The sequence below is a fragment of the Macrotis lagotis genome, chromosome 3, assembly GCF_037893015.1.
Source record: "Macrotis lagotis isolate mMagLag1 chromosome 3, bilby.v1.9.chrom.fasta, whole genome shotgun sequence".
In the NCBI taxonomy this organism is placed as follows: domain Eukaryota; kingdom Metazoa; phylum Chordata; class Mammalia; order Peramelemorphia; family Peramelidae; genus Macrotis; species Macrotis lagotis.
This window is the reverse complement of record NC_133660.1, coordinates 257053678-257069015: the sequence shown is the minus strand read 5'-3', so window position 1 is coordinate 257069015 and position 15338 is coordinate 257053678. Positions and strand designations below refer to the sequence as shown.

Below are 15338 nucleotides of genomic sequence, written 5' to 3'. Positions count from 1 at the left end.
GACTCTTCCTGGGCCTCCCAGGGTAGCAATGTGGAACACAAAAGGTTTGCCAACAGTGATGCATGTGGAGGGCAGTTGATTATGTCCTTAAAAACCTGTTCATGCTTTTTTTTTTTCAGAAATATGCAAGTTATCAAGAATTTCTTTTGTTTTTATTTCTTCTCAAACTACAATCATGCCTGACTTAGTGATGATGACATAATTCCTTAAAAACTGTTGATAATAGTCACTAATCCAGAAAATTCCTTAGTGCTCTTAGATGTGTTTGGTTCTTCTATCTTCTCTGGGTCAGTCAGTCACCAGATGTTTATTAAGTACCTAGTATGTTTCCTTACATTGTGCAAAGTGCTGGAGAATGAAGGAGCCAACACAGTCCCTGCCCTGGAGGAGCTCATGTTCTTTGGAAGAGGCACTATTTCAAAAACAGATTACCTACAGTGTAAATAATAGTTCATATCAGAAGGAAGGCACCTAGAAAGTAGGATCTTTCATGGAGCCATGATGGCGGCGTGAAGGCAGATTTCCCGGGGACTTCTTCCCTGCCTAAACTCCAAAAAACAAGCACATGATGACTGTAGCCAAAATTTAGAGGGGCAGAACCCACAGAAAGAATGAGTGATACATTTTCCTAGTAGGACCGGGGATTGGACAAAAGCCTTGGCCACAGTGCAGCTCAGCCCAGCCCAGAGATCACTGGGAATAGCTTGAAGGGTGGTGAGAGAACTCTGCTACACCAGAATGAGTGTGGAATGAGGGAACACCAGCCACAGAATCTTCAGCAAGAATCTGGACAAAGCAGTCTGCACCCCAAGAGATGGTAAGGGGTCAGGGAAGACTGCAGAAATTTATCTTCTCTCCCTCCAGCTAGGACTCTGCTGTTTGCCTACACTCAGATCCAGGTTGCAGTTTGGAGTTCCATACTAAGATAGCAGGATCCTCCTTATAGCTCCAGGGCAGAGGGAAGTATGGGGCCATCTACATATCAAAGCACAGGCAAGAGAGCACAAGATCTTGGAGGAATAAAGGTCCCAGGGGGGTGTTGTCTCCCCCAAAGAAAACCCAAAGTCTTAGAAGTGCTGTCTTGGGCTGAGGAAAGGAGTAAACAACAGAAAAAGAAGAATTTGACCATAGAGAATTACTTTAGTCACACGGAAGATCAAAACACATACTCAGATCATAACAAAATCGAAGCTTTAATATTCAAAACCTCCAAGAGAAATAGAAAATGGGCTCAGGCTATGGATGAGCTCAAAGAAGATTTTGAAAAGCAATTAAGGGAGATGGAGGAAAAATTCGAAGGAGAAATGAGCGATGAAGAAAAATCATGAAAACCAAATCAAAGGCTTGATGAAAGGTATACAAAAAATACTGAAGAAAATAATGTTAAAGACCAGTTTAGGTCTAATGGAAAAAGCAAAATAAAAGGCAAATGAGGAGAAGAATGCCTTAAAAAGCAGAATTGGCCAGATGGAAAAGGAGATTATAAAAGCTCTCTGAAGAAAATAACCCCTTCAAATGCAGAATAGAACTAAAGGAAGGTGATGACTTTGCAAGAAATCAGGAAGAAATAAAACTCTTCCAAAAAAAACAAAAATTAGAAGAAAATGTGAAATATCTCATTGGAAAAACAACCAACAGCTAAAACAGATGCAGAAGAAATAATTAAAAAATTATTGGGCTATCTGAAAGCCATGACCAGGAGAAGAGCCTAGACTTCATTTTTCAAGAAATAATACAGCAAAATTGCCCTGAGATCCTAGAAGCAGAGGGTAGAATAGAAATAGAGAGAATTCACCAGTCACCTCCTGAAACAGATCCCAAAAGGAAAAACTTCCAGGAATATTATAGCCAAATTCCAAAATTCCCAAATCAGAGAAAATTCTAAAAGCTGCCAGAAACAAACAATTTAACTACTGAGGCTCCATAGTCAGGATTACACAGGATCTGGCAGCATCTACATTAAGGGCTTATAGGGATTAGAGTATGATATTCTGGAAGGCAACAGATCTTGGTTTACAACCAAGAATCAACTACCCAGCAAAACTGAACATCCTCTTTCAGGGGAAAAGATGAACTTTCAATGAAACAGGGAACTTTCATACTTTCCTATTGAGTTGACCAGAGCTGAACAGAAAGTTTGATCTCCAAGTACAGGACTCTGCTGAACCATAGAGGGAGTGGAAGAGAAGGACTAACTATGAGGAATTTGATGATGTTGAACTGTTTGTATTCCTGCATGGGAAGAAGATATTGATAACTCATAGGAACTTTCTCATTTATAAGAGCTGTTAGAAGGAGCACATATAGGGGCAGCTAGGTGGTGCAGTGGATAGAGCACCAACCCTGGAGTCAGGAATACCTGAATTCAAATCTGGCCTCAGACACTTAATGACCTAGCTGTGTGGCCTTTGGCAAGCCACTTAAACCCACTGCCTTGCAAAAACCTAAAAGAAAAAAAAAGAAGTATATATATATATATATATATATATATATATATATATACACACACACACACACACACACACACACACACACACACACACACACACAGGATATAGGAAGGAGCAGAATATAATGGTATAGTAAAAAGATGGAGTCAATGGGTGATAAAGGAAAGTATTGGGAGGAAGGGAAAGGAGATGAAAAAATTTCACATAAAAGTCATGCAAAAACTTTTTCAATGTAGTGGAAAGTGGGGAGGCAAGGGGGAATGAGTGAACCTTCATTCTCATTAGAAATGGCTCAGAGAGGAAACAACATACACATTTAATAGGATGAGGAAATCTATATTACCCTAGAGGAAAAATAAGAAGAAAGGGATGGGATAAGGGGGAATGTGGGGAGGGAAGGGGGGAATAGGTGATAGAAGAGAGGGAAGATCGAGGGAGAGGGTACTCAGATTCAACACAATTTTGGACAGGGCCAGGATGAGAGAGAGAGAGAATAGAACAAATGAGAGTGGGGAGAAATAGAATGGAGATACAGCTAGTAATAGCAATTGTGGAAAAAATATTGAAGCAACTTCTCTGGTGGATTTATGATAAAGAAAGCAACTCACCCCAGAGACAGAGCCACTGAAATCTGAACACAGACTGAAGTACATTTTTTTCTCTCTATTCTTGAAGTTTTTCATCTTCTTGGTGGGGAGGGGGTTTATGTTTACTCTTATAACACATTCAATTTACATCAACGTATGGCATGGAAACAATGTAAGACAGCCTTCTGTGGGGGGTGGGGAAGGGAGGGTGGGGGAAAAATTGTAAAAATCAAAACCTTACAAAAATGATAGGTATATATTACTATTGTATATAATTACAAAACAAATAAAATGTTAAGAATAGAAAAGAAAGTAGGATTGGAGGTGAGTATTAAAGGAAACCAGGAAAGCCAGGAGGTGGAGGGGAGGAGAGAGGGAGAGAGAGAGAGCACTGCCAGGGCAAGGACCTGGATTTGGGAGGTGGAGTGCTGGGTTTGGGGAACACCAGGATGTTCAGTGTTTCTGGATCATAATGTATATAGAAAGGAAGAAATGTCCAAAGACTGGTGGTGTAGGAAGGGGTCAAAGGGTCAGGTTGTGAGAAACTGTAAAATCCAAATAGAGAATTAGAGGGTCTGTAACTATTCCTTCATGAGTTGCTGTATGTCTGACATTCTTTGCAGAGGCCCTTTAAAACTGGTGGTGGTCAATTAACAGCTTCAGCTGAATCTCTTCCAGCTGATCTAACACTCTCATTAATCTTTTCATGTGCTTTTCTTCTGTCATCTTGAAAATGATGAAATCATCCAGGAATTAAGGTTCAAGGATGATTGATTTGCCCAAGGTCACTTAGCTGGTAAGAGGTGAAGTAAGGACTTGATCCTAGGTTTTCTGACTCTAGTATATACACAAATAATTACAGCATCATATAGAAGATGATGAATTCATCAGAGGTTAAGAATAAACTCATATTAAGACGATTAATCTGACAGAAATGTGTAAGGTGGATTGGAGGAGACTTGAGAAATTATTGCAGTGGTCCAGGTGGATAAGGGATAAGGGCTGAAGCAGAGCAGCTCTGAATGGAAAAAGGAAACTTGGACAATAGATATTTTAGAGGAAAAGTAAGACTTGGTAACTATTGAATTGAATAGGCAGATGAAGGAATCAACGATGTCACATTCATTGGAGGTTAGACTTAATTTTCTTTAAAGTGTTCTTATTCCAATCCCATCTCAGACAGTAGGTATATGAGCAAGTTACTTATTCTCTATTTGTCTTAGTTTCTTCAACTGTAAAATGATATCAGTCCTTGCAAGTTCATGAGGATCAAATGAAAAAATACTTGTACAGTGCTTAGCACAGAGACTGGTACATAATAATTACTATATAAATGCTATTTGTTATTATTATTATTATTATTATTATTATTATTATTAATGAACCACCTTTGGTTGACTCAAAAACTGTTAATCATTGATTCACTTAGAGACAAAATAGCATTGCAATGTAAGCAACATCAATTGGTCAAAAAGAGAATGAAGAAGAGAGAATGAATAGGATAGACCTGCACTATTAGGAAGACAATTCTTTTTTTTTTCTTTTTTGCAAGGCTGTGGGTTAAGTGACTTGCCCAAGGTCACACAGTAATTATAAGTGTCTGAGGCTGGATTTGACTGTGTCTTTAGCTACCCTAGGAAGACAGTTCTAAGTGACTGTCATATTAGGGTTGGTTGAATGTTCTTTTCAAATATTAAAGATAGCAAATTATTATTTTAGGTGGATTTAGGGACTATCAAAGGAAGTTACTGAGATGTGATAATTGCACTAAATATACTAATATTGTTTTCCTTTGTTAAGGAACTGAAGAAAGTAACTGCAGATCTAATAAAGTCCAAGATAACGTATCAGAACAAAGCAGGAGATGTCACTCTCATAATAAAGGAACAGCAATTTCAAGAATTACAAGAAAAACTTCAAACGGTATTTAAGCAAAAAAGTATTTGACTGATATTCCTTGACTGCACTTTAAAAAAGTTTTTAGAATAGTTTATATGTCATAAAACAAAATCATTTGTAGGATGTGAAATCAATATGTATAATATAAACAATGATAGCTAAAATAATTGGTTCTATTCTACTTAGTATCTCAATATCTTACTTTTTTTTAGTTAAGAGATAGTCTCCAGATCAGAAGATTTGGTCACAAGAATCTCTTAAAATATTGAAGACCGCTGTTCTCCATCAAAGAGCTTTTGTTTATGTGAATTATAATTATTGATATTTACTACTTTAGAAATTAAAATGTCATCCTTTTATTATGAAAATAATCTTGATCTTTTAGTCTTCCCCAAAGGGTCTTGGGAGCCCCTAGATTCCTTGGACCACACTTTGAGAATCATTGTTCTAGATTAACAAAATTTGGTTATATAAATAATTTAGAAGTCACCAACAGGGCATACATCTCAGATGTTTCAGTAGTCCAGAGATGCTTTTAGGTTTAGGAGGCCCTCAAACTCTCATAATCAATTGATACTGGAACCAGTGCCCCAGAGAAAGAAAAATTATGGGCAAGTGAAATATTATGGCCTGCTTAATGTGAAAATCTCTCCAAATTTATTGAGCAACCAATAAATCAAGTGACAGTAGATGTATAAAATTTAAGTTGAAATAATGAAATTTCCTGCCTTGAAATTTGTTAAATAAAAAGATCTTTTTTATTTTATTATTTACCTTTAATTGATAACCTTTGGAATTATTTAAATGTTTAAAGGAAATTGAAGTAAGAAAGAAAGTTAGTGAAAAGGTCACCTACATTCAAGAAGAAAAACAGGTAAATAATATTTTCACACTTGTAACACAATATTTTTGTATCCTTTTTTTGGAAAAGTTTCTGTTGGATTTACTTAGAATTTTTTGATGTGAAGTGATAGGACCAATTAATCAACTAACGTTTGATAACTACTGTATATTTGTATTGTGCTAATAATAAGCACAGTGGAGCATGGGAAGCAAACAGATGTGATCTCTGTAGCTTGTTCTTTGGGTAGGACTGGTTTTATAAAATCAACATGATTTGGTTGTTGAACAGTTAATTTTTATAGTAAATCTAATTGAAGAAAGAAAGCCTAAAAAATATTTTGAGCTCCTGTTTATTGTCTTGAATTTTGTGATAAGTAAATCTGTTTCACTTTCAACCTTTCACCTATTTTCTTCAAGGTTACAATGAATGGTTAATTGTAAAATACACTGGCATTTTTCTAAGTACATGTTGTAGAATGTAAACCCTTTGAGGGCAGGAATTTTTTTTTTTGTCTTTCTATCCCAAGAGCTTACTTAGCACATTGACTTTCACATAGTAGGCACCTAGTAAAGGCTTGTTGAATTCGGTTGAATTCTTAAGTATAAAAGTAGTATGTTTGTTTAAGAAGATTGATTTAATATATATTCTTTTCTTTTTCTTCCTGGATTTTGAATGATTTCCATGATCTCATATCTGCAGCAATATTAATAGTATTGTTTATGAGGACAGCCCCACATAAAATATTATGTTGTTGTGAAATTAGTTCCTCCTGGTTCTCATTAGTGTCCAACCCTATCACTTAAACTTTTAGTAACATCTGTGAAAGATAATGTGCGATGATTTTCAATAGTTTTGCCAAACATAGACCAGATTTTTATGAACTATTTATGAAGCCATGTAACAGATCTCTGAATACAATCTACTTGTGCAGGGCTTGTTTAATTGTCCTAGTTACTTATAATTTTTAAAAAAAAGTTGTTAATTTGCCTATGGTACATTTGTGATCTCTCATAGTAAGCACTTAATAAATGCTTACTGAGGCATTTTGAAAACTCCCTCAAGCAGTACAGGTTACAACTCTTCCATGCTTTCTTTTATACAACTTTTGGCCAAGTCCTCCCATAAGTCTTCCCCGGGGTTTCACCTAATCTGCTGAGGCTTTCCCCTAGATCTCTTCAGATCATTTGGTTACCAGTAAAGCTATTCCCAGTAGGGCATAATAGTTGGACTGTAACATTTCCTTTTGCTTCATAACAGGCTTACCCCAATTTTTTTCAGGTTTTTTGCAAGGCAGACGGGGTTAAGTGGCTTGCCCAAGGCCACACAGCTAGGTAATTATTAAGTGTCTGAGACTGGATTTGAACCCAGATACTCCTGACTCCAGGGCTGGTGCTTTATCCACTATGCCACCTAACCACCCTGTACCCCAATTTCTAAAAGCACAGGTCTGACCATACCATTCCCTTGCTTTCTTTAGGATAAAATACAAACTATTCTCTTTATTTTTATTTTCAACCTGGCTCTAACCTCCCATTTTAGCCATACTACACACCTTTTACATTAATACTCTTTCCTTTCCTCTAAAGTCCATTTAAATTGACTTCTTACTCCAAAGAGATAAGAGAAAGAGAAGAGGATCCAAATAAACAGAAATATTTACTGTATTTTTTTTTCTGGTGGAAAAAAGTTGGAAATTGAGTGAGTGCCTGTCAGTTGGGGAATAGCTGAGCAAGTAATGGTAGATGAATGTGATGAAGTATTATGGAATGATATGGAATGATAAAGGAGAGTTTCAGAGAAGCCTGGGAAGATTTGTATGATTTGCTGTGGAATAAAGTGAGGAGAATAATTTATACTAAAAAATATATTATAAAAATAAACTACTTTGAAAAACTGAAGAACTCTGATCAGTATAATGACCAACTACAATTCTGGAGAATTTATGATGTAATATACTGCTCGCCTCCTTATAGAGAGGTGAGACCCTTAAAAAAATTATAATCAATGAGAAAGTTAATTTTTCTTGACTCTGCATAGTTTTATAAAGCCTCCCACCCTTTTTTAGTTTTGTGTATATATATATATATATATATATATATATATATATATGTATGTATGTATGTATGTATATATATATATATATATATATATGTATGTATGATAGGGGAGAGGAAGAGAAGCTAAATTTTGTTGAATTGAAAAAAATAAAATTTAATTAAACAAAGCCAAAATGCTCTTCTTGCTCTTTCTCATATATGACATCATTTCCCTTCTCCAGACCTTTGCATCAGCTGTCCCCTCTAGCTGCTCTGCACACCCCCAACTCATCCTCTTAGAATCCCTTGTTTTCATGAGATTAGGTTGAAGTACCACTTCCTACTTGATGTTTTTCCTGATCCTCTCAGGTCTTGCTGAACTCCTCTCCCAAATCATCTTGCATTTGCTTTGTATGCAGTTTTTACACACTTGTAGGTTTAAATGCTGTTTCTCTCTAGAGTATGGCTATCTAAACTTACTTTTTAAAAGTTTTTATTGAAACAATAGATACTATATTTTAATTTGCCATTTTAGTGAGAGCTCTGTGGTATCTTGCCTTTGTTTACTAAAGCATTTAGTAAACCCACAGAGGTCTGCAAAAAATCATACTGTGGCCATATTTTGAACGACTCTGTTCTAGAGAATGTAAACTCCTTGAAGGTAAATGCTGTTTCATTTTTGTCTTTGCAGTCCCATGCTTAGAATGGAGACTGGTTCAGAGTAGGTGCTGAATGGATGCTTGTGGATTGACTGATACCAATAACATGTGAGACAACAGAGGAAAGAGAGAAGATGCTTATCAGTAACATGGCAGCTAGTGGTACAAGACATCAAGAAGCTCTATGTTCAAATCCAGCCTCAGACACCTACAAGCTGTTTGACCCTGATCAAATTACTTCATTGCTTTCTCCTTCAGTTTCTTTGATTTTAAAATGAGTATCAATAATAATAGCAAGATCAAAGAAGATAATATTCATGAAGAGCTTAGCACAGTTCCTGGCAGGTAGTAGTTGCTTAAATTCTTGTTCTCTTCTCTCCTTTTGTTGCCATGGTATATAACATGTTAGTCTCCAGTCTGGTATATGACAAAGTAAAAATGGTACTAATGGAGACACGAAGAGTAGCAAGAACAAAACAAGCACCCACATGAGAACAAATTTGAAAACATCGAGGGACTGATTTCCAGAATATCTGAAAGAGAAGATTATGAATGATTGGGAAGAAAATCAGTGAAAATATGGCATATTTTTAAAGTCAGAAGAATAAATACTATAACTACAAATCTATATACTTACTTTCACATCTTTATGAAATCTTTACTTTATGAAATTAGCAACTAGAAACAGGAAAGCACATCACAAATAGTCACAATCAACATTAGACTTGGGAAATGGGCAGAGTCAAGATGTTAGAAGAGGAAGAAGCACAGCCTGGTTCTCCACCATAACTCCTCCGCAAAGAAAATGCCCCAGACTGACTTGCAATTGGGAAATCTAAGAAAAAAGTCATTTTTCTTGCCTAGGGTAGCTTAGAGAGAGAAAGAGAGAGAGAGATTCTCAGGCACTAGGGACAAAGAGTGATGTGGAGCATTTCATCTAGGTTTGGATAAAGGGCCAAGACTGGGACCTAGGGTAGGAAGGGATCCCAGAGGATTCCTGAATGAGCCTGAGGTATTGGAAAGGTGCTCTCTGGCACCATTTTACTCACTACCTGGGTCTGGGTCATGGATTGGGGATAGAAAAGAGCAGTTGAGAGCATGGACTCTAGCTGTGGTGATCCGATCCTATGAGCAGAGAAGGGGCTCAGCTCTAGCTTCTAGCACGTATGGAAGCTGCAGTCAAATAACCAGGGCAGGGATCCCAGTTACTTGAACCTGGGGAGTTTCCCAGTGAGCTAATAGGAGCTTAGTCTAGTAATGGTCTACAAAGCCCAGTCATGGACAAGGCAAACTATCCAACCTGAGTGGGGAAGCCTTGTTCTGATTCACATTACTGGGAGCTTTGAAGATGGCATGTTCACAGTCAGAGCTCTGAGAGGAGCAGAAGGACCCAGGGGGGCAGAGATTCAGAGTAGATGTCATCCTTGTCTTTGGTGACTGAGGAGCTTCTGTCCCCCAAGCCCAACATTAGCAGGAAGTCCAAACTCAAGGAGTTGGCTTGAAGAATCAGCCCAAATCTATACCTACAATTCTAATTCTTTTTTTTTTTTAGTTTTTTTTGGGGGGGGGCAGGGCAATGGGGTTAAGTGACTTGCACAAGGCCACACAGCTAGGTAATTATTAAGTATCTGAGGTCAGATTTGGATTCGGGTCCTCCTGAATCCAGGGCCAGTGCTCTCTCCACAGTGCCACCTAGCTGCCCCTACAATGCTAATTCTAAAAAGTTTTGACTTGATAAGTGCTGTCTTCCAGCAAAGTGTCTTCTGTGTATATGCTAAAATGATGTAAGATTCACTAATTTTTATATGCTGACAAAAACTTGATTAAATTATCCCTGACTATTAGTATAGTAAAGCATAAAAATAGGGAGGTAAATTATTTGCCACAATTTTGAAGACTGTCCTGTAACAGAGTCCAAATAGAATGACAATTCCTCATAAATTGTGAAGTTTTCTCAATTGTAACTGTCTTGAGCATTCTATTCTGCTTATTGCTTTAAACCCTAAAACATTATGGAATCTCATTGTTTATTATTCATTACAACTCAGTTTTAATTGAAGATTTATTGAAATATAGTCTCCAGAACTTTTTTAAAATTATGTTTTTCTGGAGTCTAATAATTTTCAAATTATCTCTCATCCTTTTTTCTTAGGTCACTTGTTTTTGGTGTCAGGCATCTTACATTTTCTTTTATTATTTAAATATTTTGATTTTGATTTTAATATTTCTTGTTGCCTCATTAGAGTTACTGATTTCTCTTTAGTCTTCCTGAAGTACAGCTTTGCGCCAGTGTCAGTTTCTACCTGTACTGTAATTTTTAGGTGGGATGGTTGGTCCTGCTTTTTGACCATCAGTATCATCTTTTACCCCAGAACTGCAGAAGAAGTAAGAAAGAAACCCAGGAACAACAGGGAAAAGGGGCCCACCAAGCAGGGCCACTTTCTACATGACCAAAGACATGCACTGCTAATCTAAACCTTTAGGACTGTCTGTTACTTGTGTAAGATATCACACCTCCAGTATTAAGTTATTTTCCTTCTAAGACTTTCCTTTTAAGAATTATTTTCTCTTCCTTTCATCCTTTCATCTAGTGTTTCCATTTACCTTGTGACCAAGCTTCAATTATGTTTGAAGCCTTGCATGTAGATATAATAAAGTTATTCCTTTCTTTTGGGTTTGTGTCCTGGGCATTCTTGGATCCACAGTAGTTGTTTATTGCTGGTGCCTTCTTTTGTTTATTAATTTTAAACATTATTTCCTGAATTGGAATTTACTTTTCATTTCTTGACTCTGTGTACTTCTGGGAGACAGGAGGAAAAGTGGGGCTGTTTATACTCAGTCTGTATTATCTAGTATTCTACTGGAGCTTTCTCTTGGTATTGAGCATTGTATCCTTCAAGGGTCTCAGGAGTTAGAGTGAACTTTTCAGTTGATGAGATCCCAAATCCATTTGAATATTTGATACAAATAATTTTTCCACTCTGCAATTTTTTTCTGTTTTCATTGGATTTATATTTTTATGTAATTAGATAGTATATTTTGTCTTTTCTGATTTTCATTCATTGTTTAGTTAAAAATTCTCCCCCCAGTTCTAATTATGAAGTATAATTTCTCTCATTCTCTTTTAATTTTTAAAAAATTACATGAACTTGTATATTTTGGTTGACTATTTATTTTGAATTTATTGTATTATATGCTATAAGATGCTAATTGAGGGCTAATTGCTGCCCAACAGCTTTCTTTCACTTGCTCTTCTTGTGGAGAGTTCACTATAGTACAATCAAGTGAATTTAAAATTTAAGTGACCAGACTGAAAGAGAAGTATTTAATAGTTCATTGTCAAATTAAAGATTTGAGGTGGAGTGCCATAGGACATAGGCTTGGCTGTAGACTATTTGGAATTTTATCACTGATTCATTTAGGGTACATCACATATTCCCATATCTTCTTTCTGTCCTTTTTTCTTTATGAATTCTCATTCTTTCATTTAGTTTCACCAAAAAAAAAAAACTGATCCATCTGTAGGCAGCAGCATCATAGTTTATGATGTTACAGGTCTTTTCTTATATTTGATTTGGGCTTTCTTCATTTTCTCCTTGCATACTTTTAGAAAGAAATCTTTTAAATCCTTCTGTTTTGTTGTTATTATTATTGCTTCTAACCTTATATTTTTCACTTTGTAGTCCCCCCACTTTTTTCTGGTGTAATTTCTTTTATTGTCTGTGCTTTCTTGGTTGCTATATTTGATTGTCTGTCTTGTGTTGCAATTGTTTGGGGTGTTTATAAAGCAAATAATTTGCTCAGGTCTGGTTTTCTTTGTAGGAATGCTTCAAATGCTTCTTTTTATTGAATCTCATTATTGAATATTTCTTCAATAATTATTAGGCTCAAGAACAACACCAAAAACCAACTAGATGATTTCAGTTACATTAAAGTAAAAAGCTTTTGCACAGATAAAACCACTATAACCAAGATCAAAAGAAATGTAGTAAATTGAGAAACAATCTTTACAACTAATGATTCTGACAAAGGACTCATTTCTAAAATATACAGAGAACTGAGTCATATTTTTAAAACAAAAAACCATTCCCCAATTGACGAATGGTCAAAGGATGTGCAAAGGCAATTTGCAGATGAGGAAATCAAAGCAATCCATAGCCATATGAAAAATTGCTCTAAATCATTAATTATTAGAGAAATGCAAATTAAAGCTTCTCTGAGGTACCACCTCACACCTCTCAGATTGGACAATATGACCAGAAAGGATAATGATCATTGTTGGAAGGGTTGTGTGAAATCTGGGACACTATTACACTGTTGGTGGAGCTGTGAACTCATCCAACCTTTCTGGAGAGCTATTTGGAACTATGCCCAAAGGGCAACAAAAATGTGCATACCCTTTGACCCAGCAATACCACTGCGGGTCTATACCCTGAAGAGATGATGAAAAAGGGTAAAAACATCACTTGTACAGAAATATTCATAGCAGCCCTGTTCACAAACAGGGTGGCAAAGAATTGGAAATCAAGTAAATGTCCTTCATTTGGGGAATGGCTTAGCAAACTGTGGTATATGTATGTCATGGAACACTATTGTTCTATTAGAAACCAGGAGGGATGGGAATTCAGGGAATCCTGGAGGGATTTGCATGAACTGATGCTGAGTGAGAGGAACAGAACTAGAAGAACATTGTACACCCTAACAGCAACATGGGGGTGGGCTTGCTCATTCTTGATAGACTTGCTCATTCCATCAGTGCAACAATCAGGGACAATTTGGGGCTGTTTGCAATGGAGAATACCATCTGTATCCAGAAAAAGAATTGTGGAGTTTGAACAAAGACCAAGGACTATTCCCTTTAATTTAGAAAAAAAAAAAGTATCTTATTGTCTGATCTTGCTACCTTAGACTTCTTGTCTCTTCTTTAAGGATATGATTTCTTTCTCATCACACCCAATTTGGATCAGTGTACTACATGGAAACAAAGTAAAGACTGACAGATTGCTTTCCGTGGGGGGTGGGGGGAGGGAAGTAAGATGGGGGGGAATTGTAAAACACAAGTAATATCTTTTAAAAAAATTAAAAAAAATAATTATTAGGCTCAAATTGCAGAGAATGTTACTTTTGCTTTCAACTTGAGCTTCTTTGCTCTTCATATTCCAATCTTTCCTGTAGTTTCTAGTGGATATAGAACATAAGCTGAGACAGTTTTGAAGTCTTGCTCACAAGACAAAACTTGTGTTTATCAAATTTCTTTCCTTATTCCAAACTTTATTTCCTTATTTGCTGTATTTGATAGTTCTTCTCTTGGTCACTTGCAAATTTTGTTGTTTATCATTGGAACTGTTAAATTGTTTATCATTATGTGTCTTGGATTTTGCAGCATTATTTTTTCTGGACGTAATCTTTGGATTCTTTTCATGAACATCTTGTTCACTGAATTCAGAAATTCTAGGAAGTTTTCTTGTATTCTTGCATTTTATTGTTTAGGATTTTTGACTAATGTTCTTGAAAACCTATAATTCTTAACTTGTTAACATATTCTGTTTTTAAAATTAATGTGTTGGGGCAGCTAGGTGGAGCGGTGTATAGAGCACTGACTCTGGAGGAGTCAGGAGGACCTGAGTTCAAATGTGACCTCAGACATTTAATAATTACCTAGTTGCACGGCCTTGAGCAAGTCACTTAACTCCATTGCTTTGAAAAAACCTAAAAAAATAAAATTAATGTGTTTTTTATATACATTCTCTCTTAACATTTCCCATTGCTTCTTTTATTTATTTGCATTCCTAATCAGTTCTTATCTTTTTTGTTTCTTTGTTAAGATTTACTTCCACAAAAGTGAAAGTACTCCATATCATCTGCAAATTTGATTGGTGTCTACAATTTTATCCAAGTGAATAATAAAATATCCAGGTCACATAGCTGATGGGGGACTAGATATTTTCTCTGAACCTCACAAGCTCTCAAATTTGTTCAAAATAAGATTTATGTAAAGAGATAAAGCAGCTTCTGTTATCTTCAAGGCCTAAGATGTCAAGAACACCATCAAAGTGAAAACCCTTTGAGCTAACAATAAAGAATGCAAATCTCTAATCCTTATCATGTTCATTCAATACCTCTTTGACCACCATTCACTGTTCTCTTGGCCAGGCTGCATAAACTGACCCACCAGCTTGCAATAAACTCCAAAATATGTGTGTGTGTGTGTGTGTGTGTGTGTGTGTAGGAGGTTGGAATCTATCAAACTGAAATGAAAAGGAATGGGCATCTATCTTAGACTAATCCCCTAAAATAGAGACTGATTGTCCCGTGTGAAAGGGAACTGAAACTGCTTTGAAGTCTTGTCCTGAGGGAAACTCGAAAGGAAAGGAGACAGAAAGTGAGCAATAGGGGCATATGAGGAAAAAAGAAAATTCCAAAGATCTGAGGAGGAAAAAAAACTTAAAGACCTTGATTCAAGCACCAGGAATTAAACCAACAGGGAAGATATTTGTAACAGAAGGGAATACAGCCTGTAGATCATCTAAGTGAGGCCAGATATCTATGAATATATTTTGCAAGCCAAAGAAGAATCAATCAATGCCTGATGATGCAGAAATCCCTACAGATTCCCAAGAGGGTATAGAATGACAGCAGGATGCTTGTGAATGGTTCAAGAGGGGGAAAAAGTATTATGAAAGCAGATGAATGGTCTTCACAGATGAAAAAAAAGGAAACAGAAAAGCTTGCCTATGGTATTTAATAAATGCTGTGGATTGAATAGTTGATTAGGAGGGATAGCCATAGCAAATGTACTGGATGATGACTGGTATATAAAAATATATTGATAGGCTGAACTGTTGGGGCAAATCTAATAATAG

At 36.3% G+C, this 15338-nt stretch overlaps 1 protein-coding gene across 1 annotated transcript in view; it reads left to right on the top strand.

Annotated features, from left to right (window-relative positions):
- Window positions 1-15338, top strand: part of CCDC73 (coiled-coil domain containing 73) — a 160954-nt gene that overhangs the window by 115446 nt on the left and 30170 nt on the right. The window contains exons 10-11 of the mRNA XM_074230433.1: window positions 4838-4960; window positions 5751-5810. Of these exons, the coding sequence (XP_074086534.1) occupies window positions 4838-4960; window positions 5751-5810 (183 nt within the window). The remainder of the gene's footprint in view (window positions 1-4837; window positions 4961-5750; window positions 5811-15338) is intronic.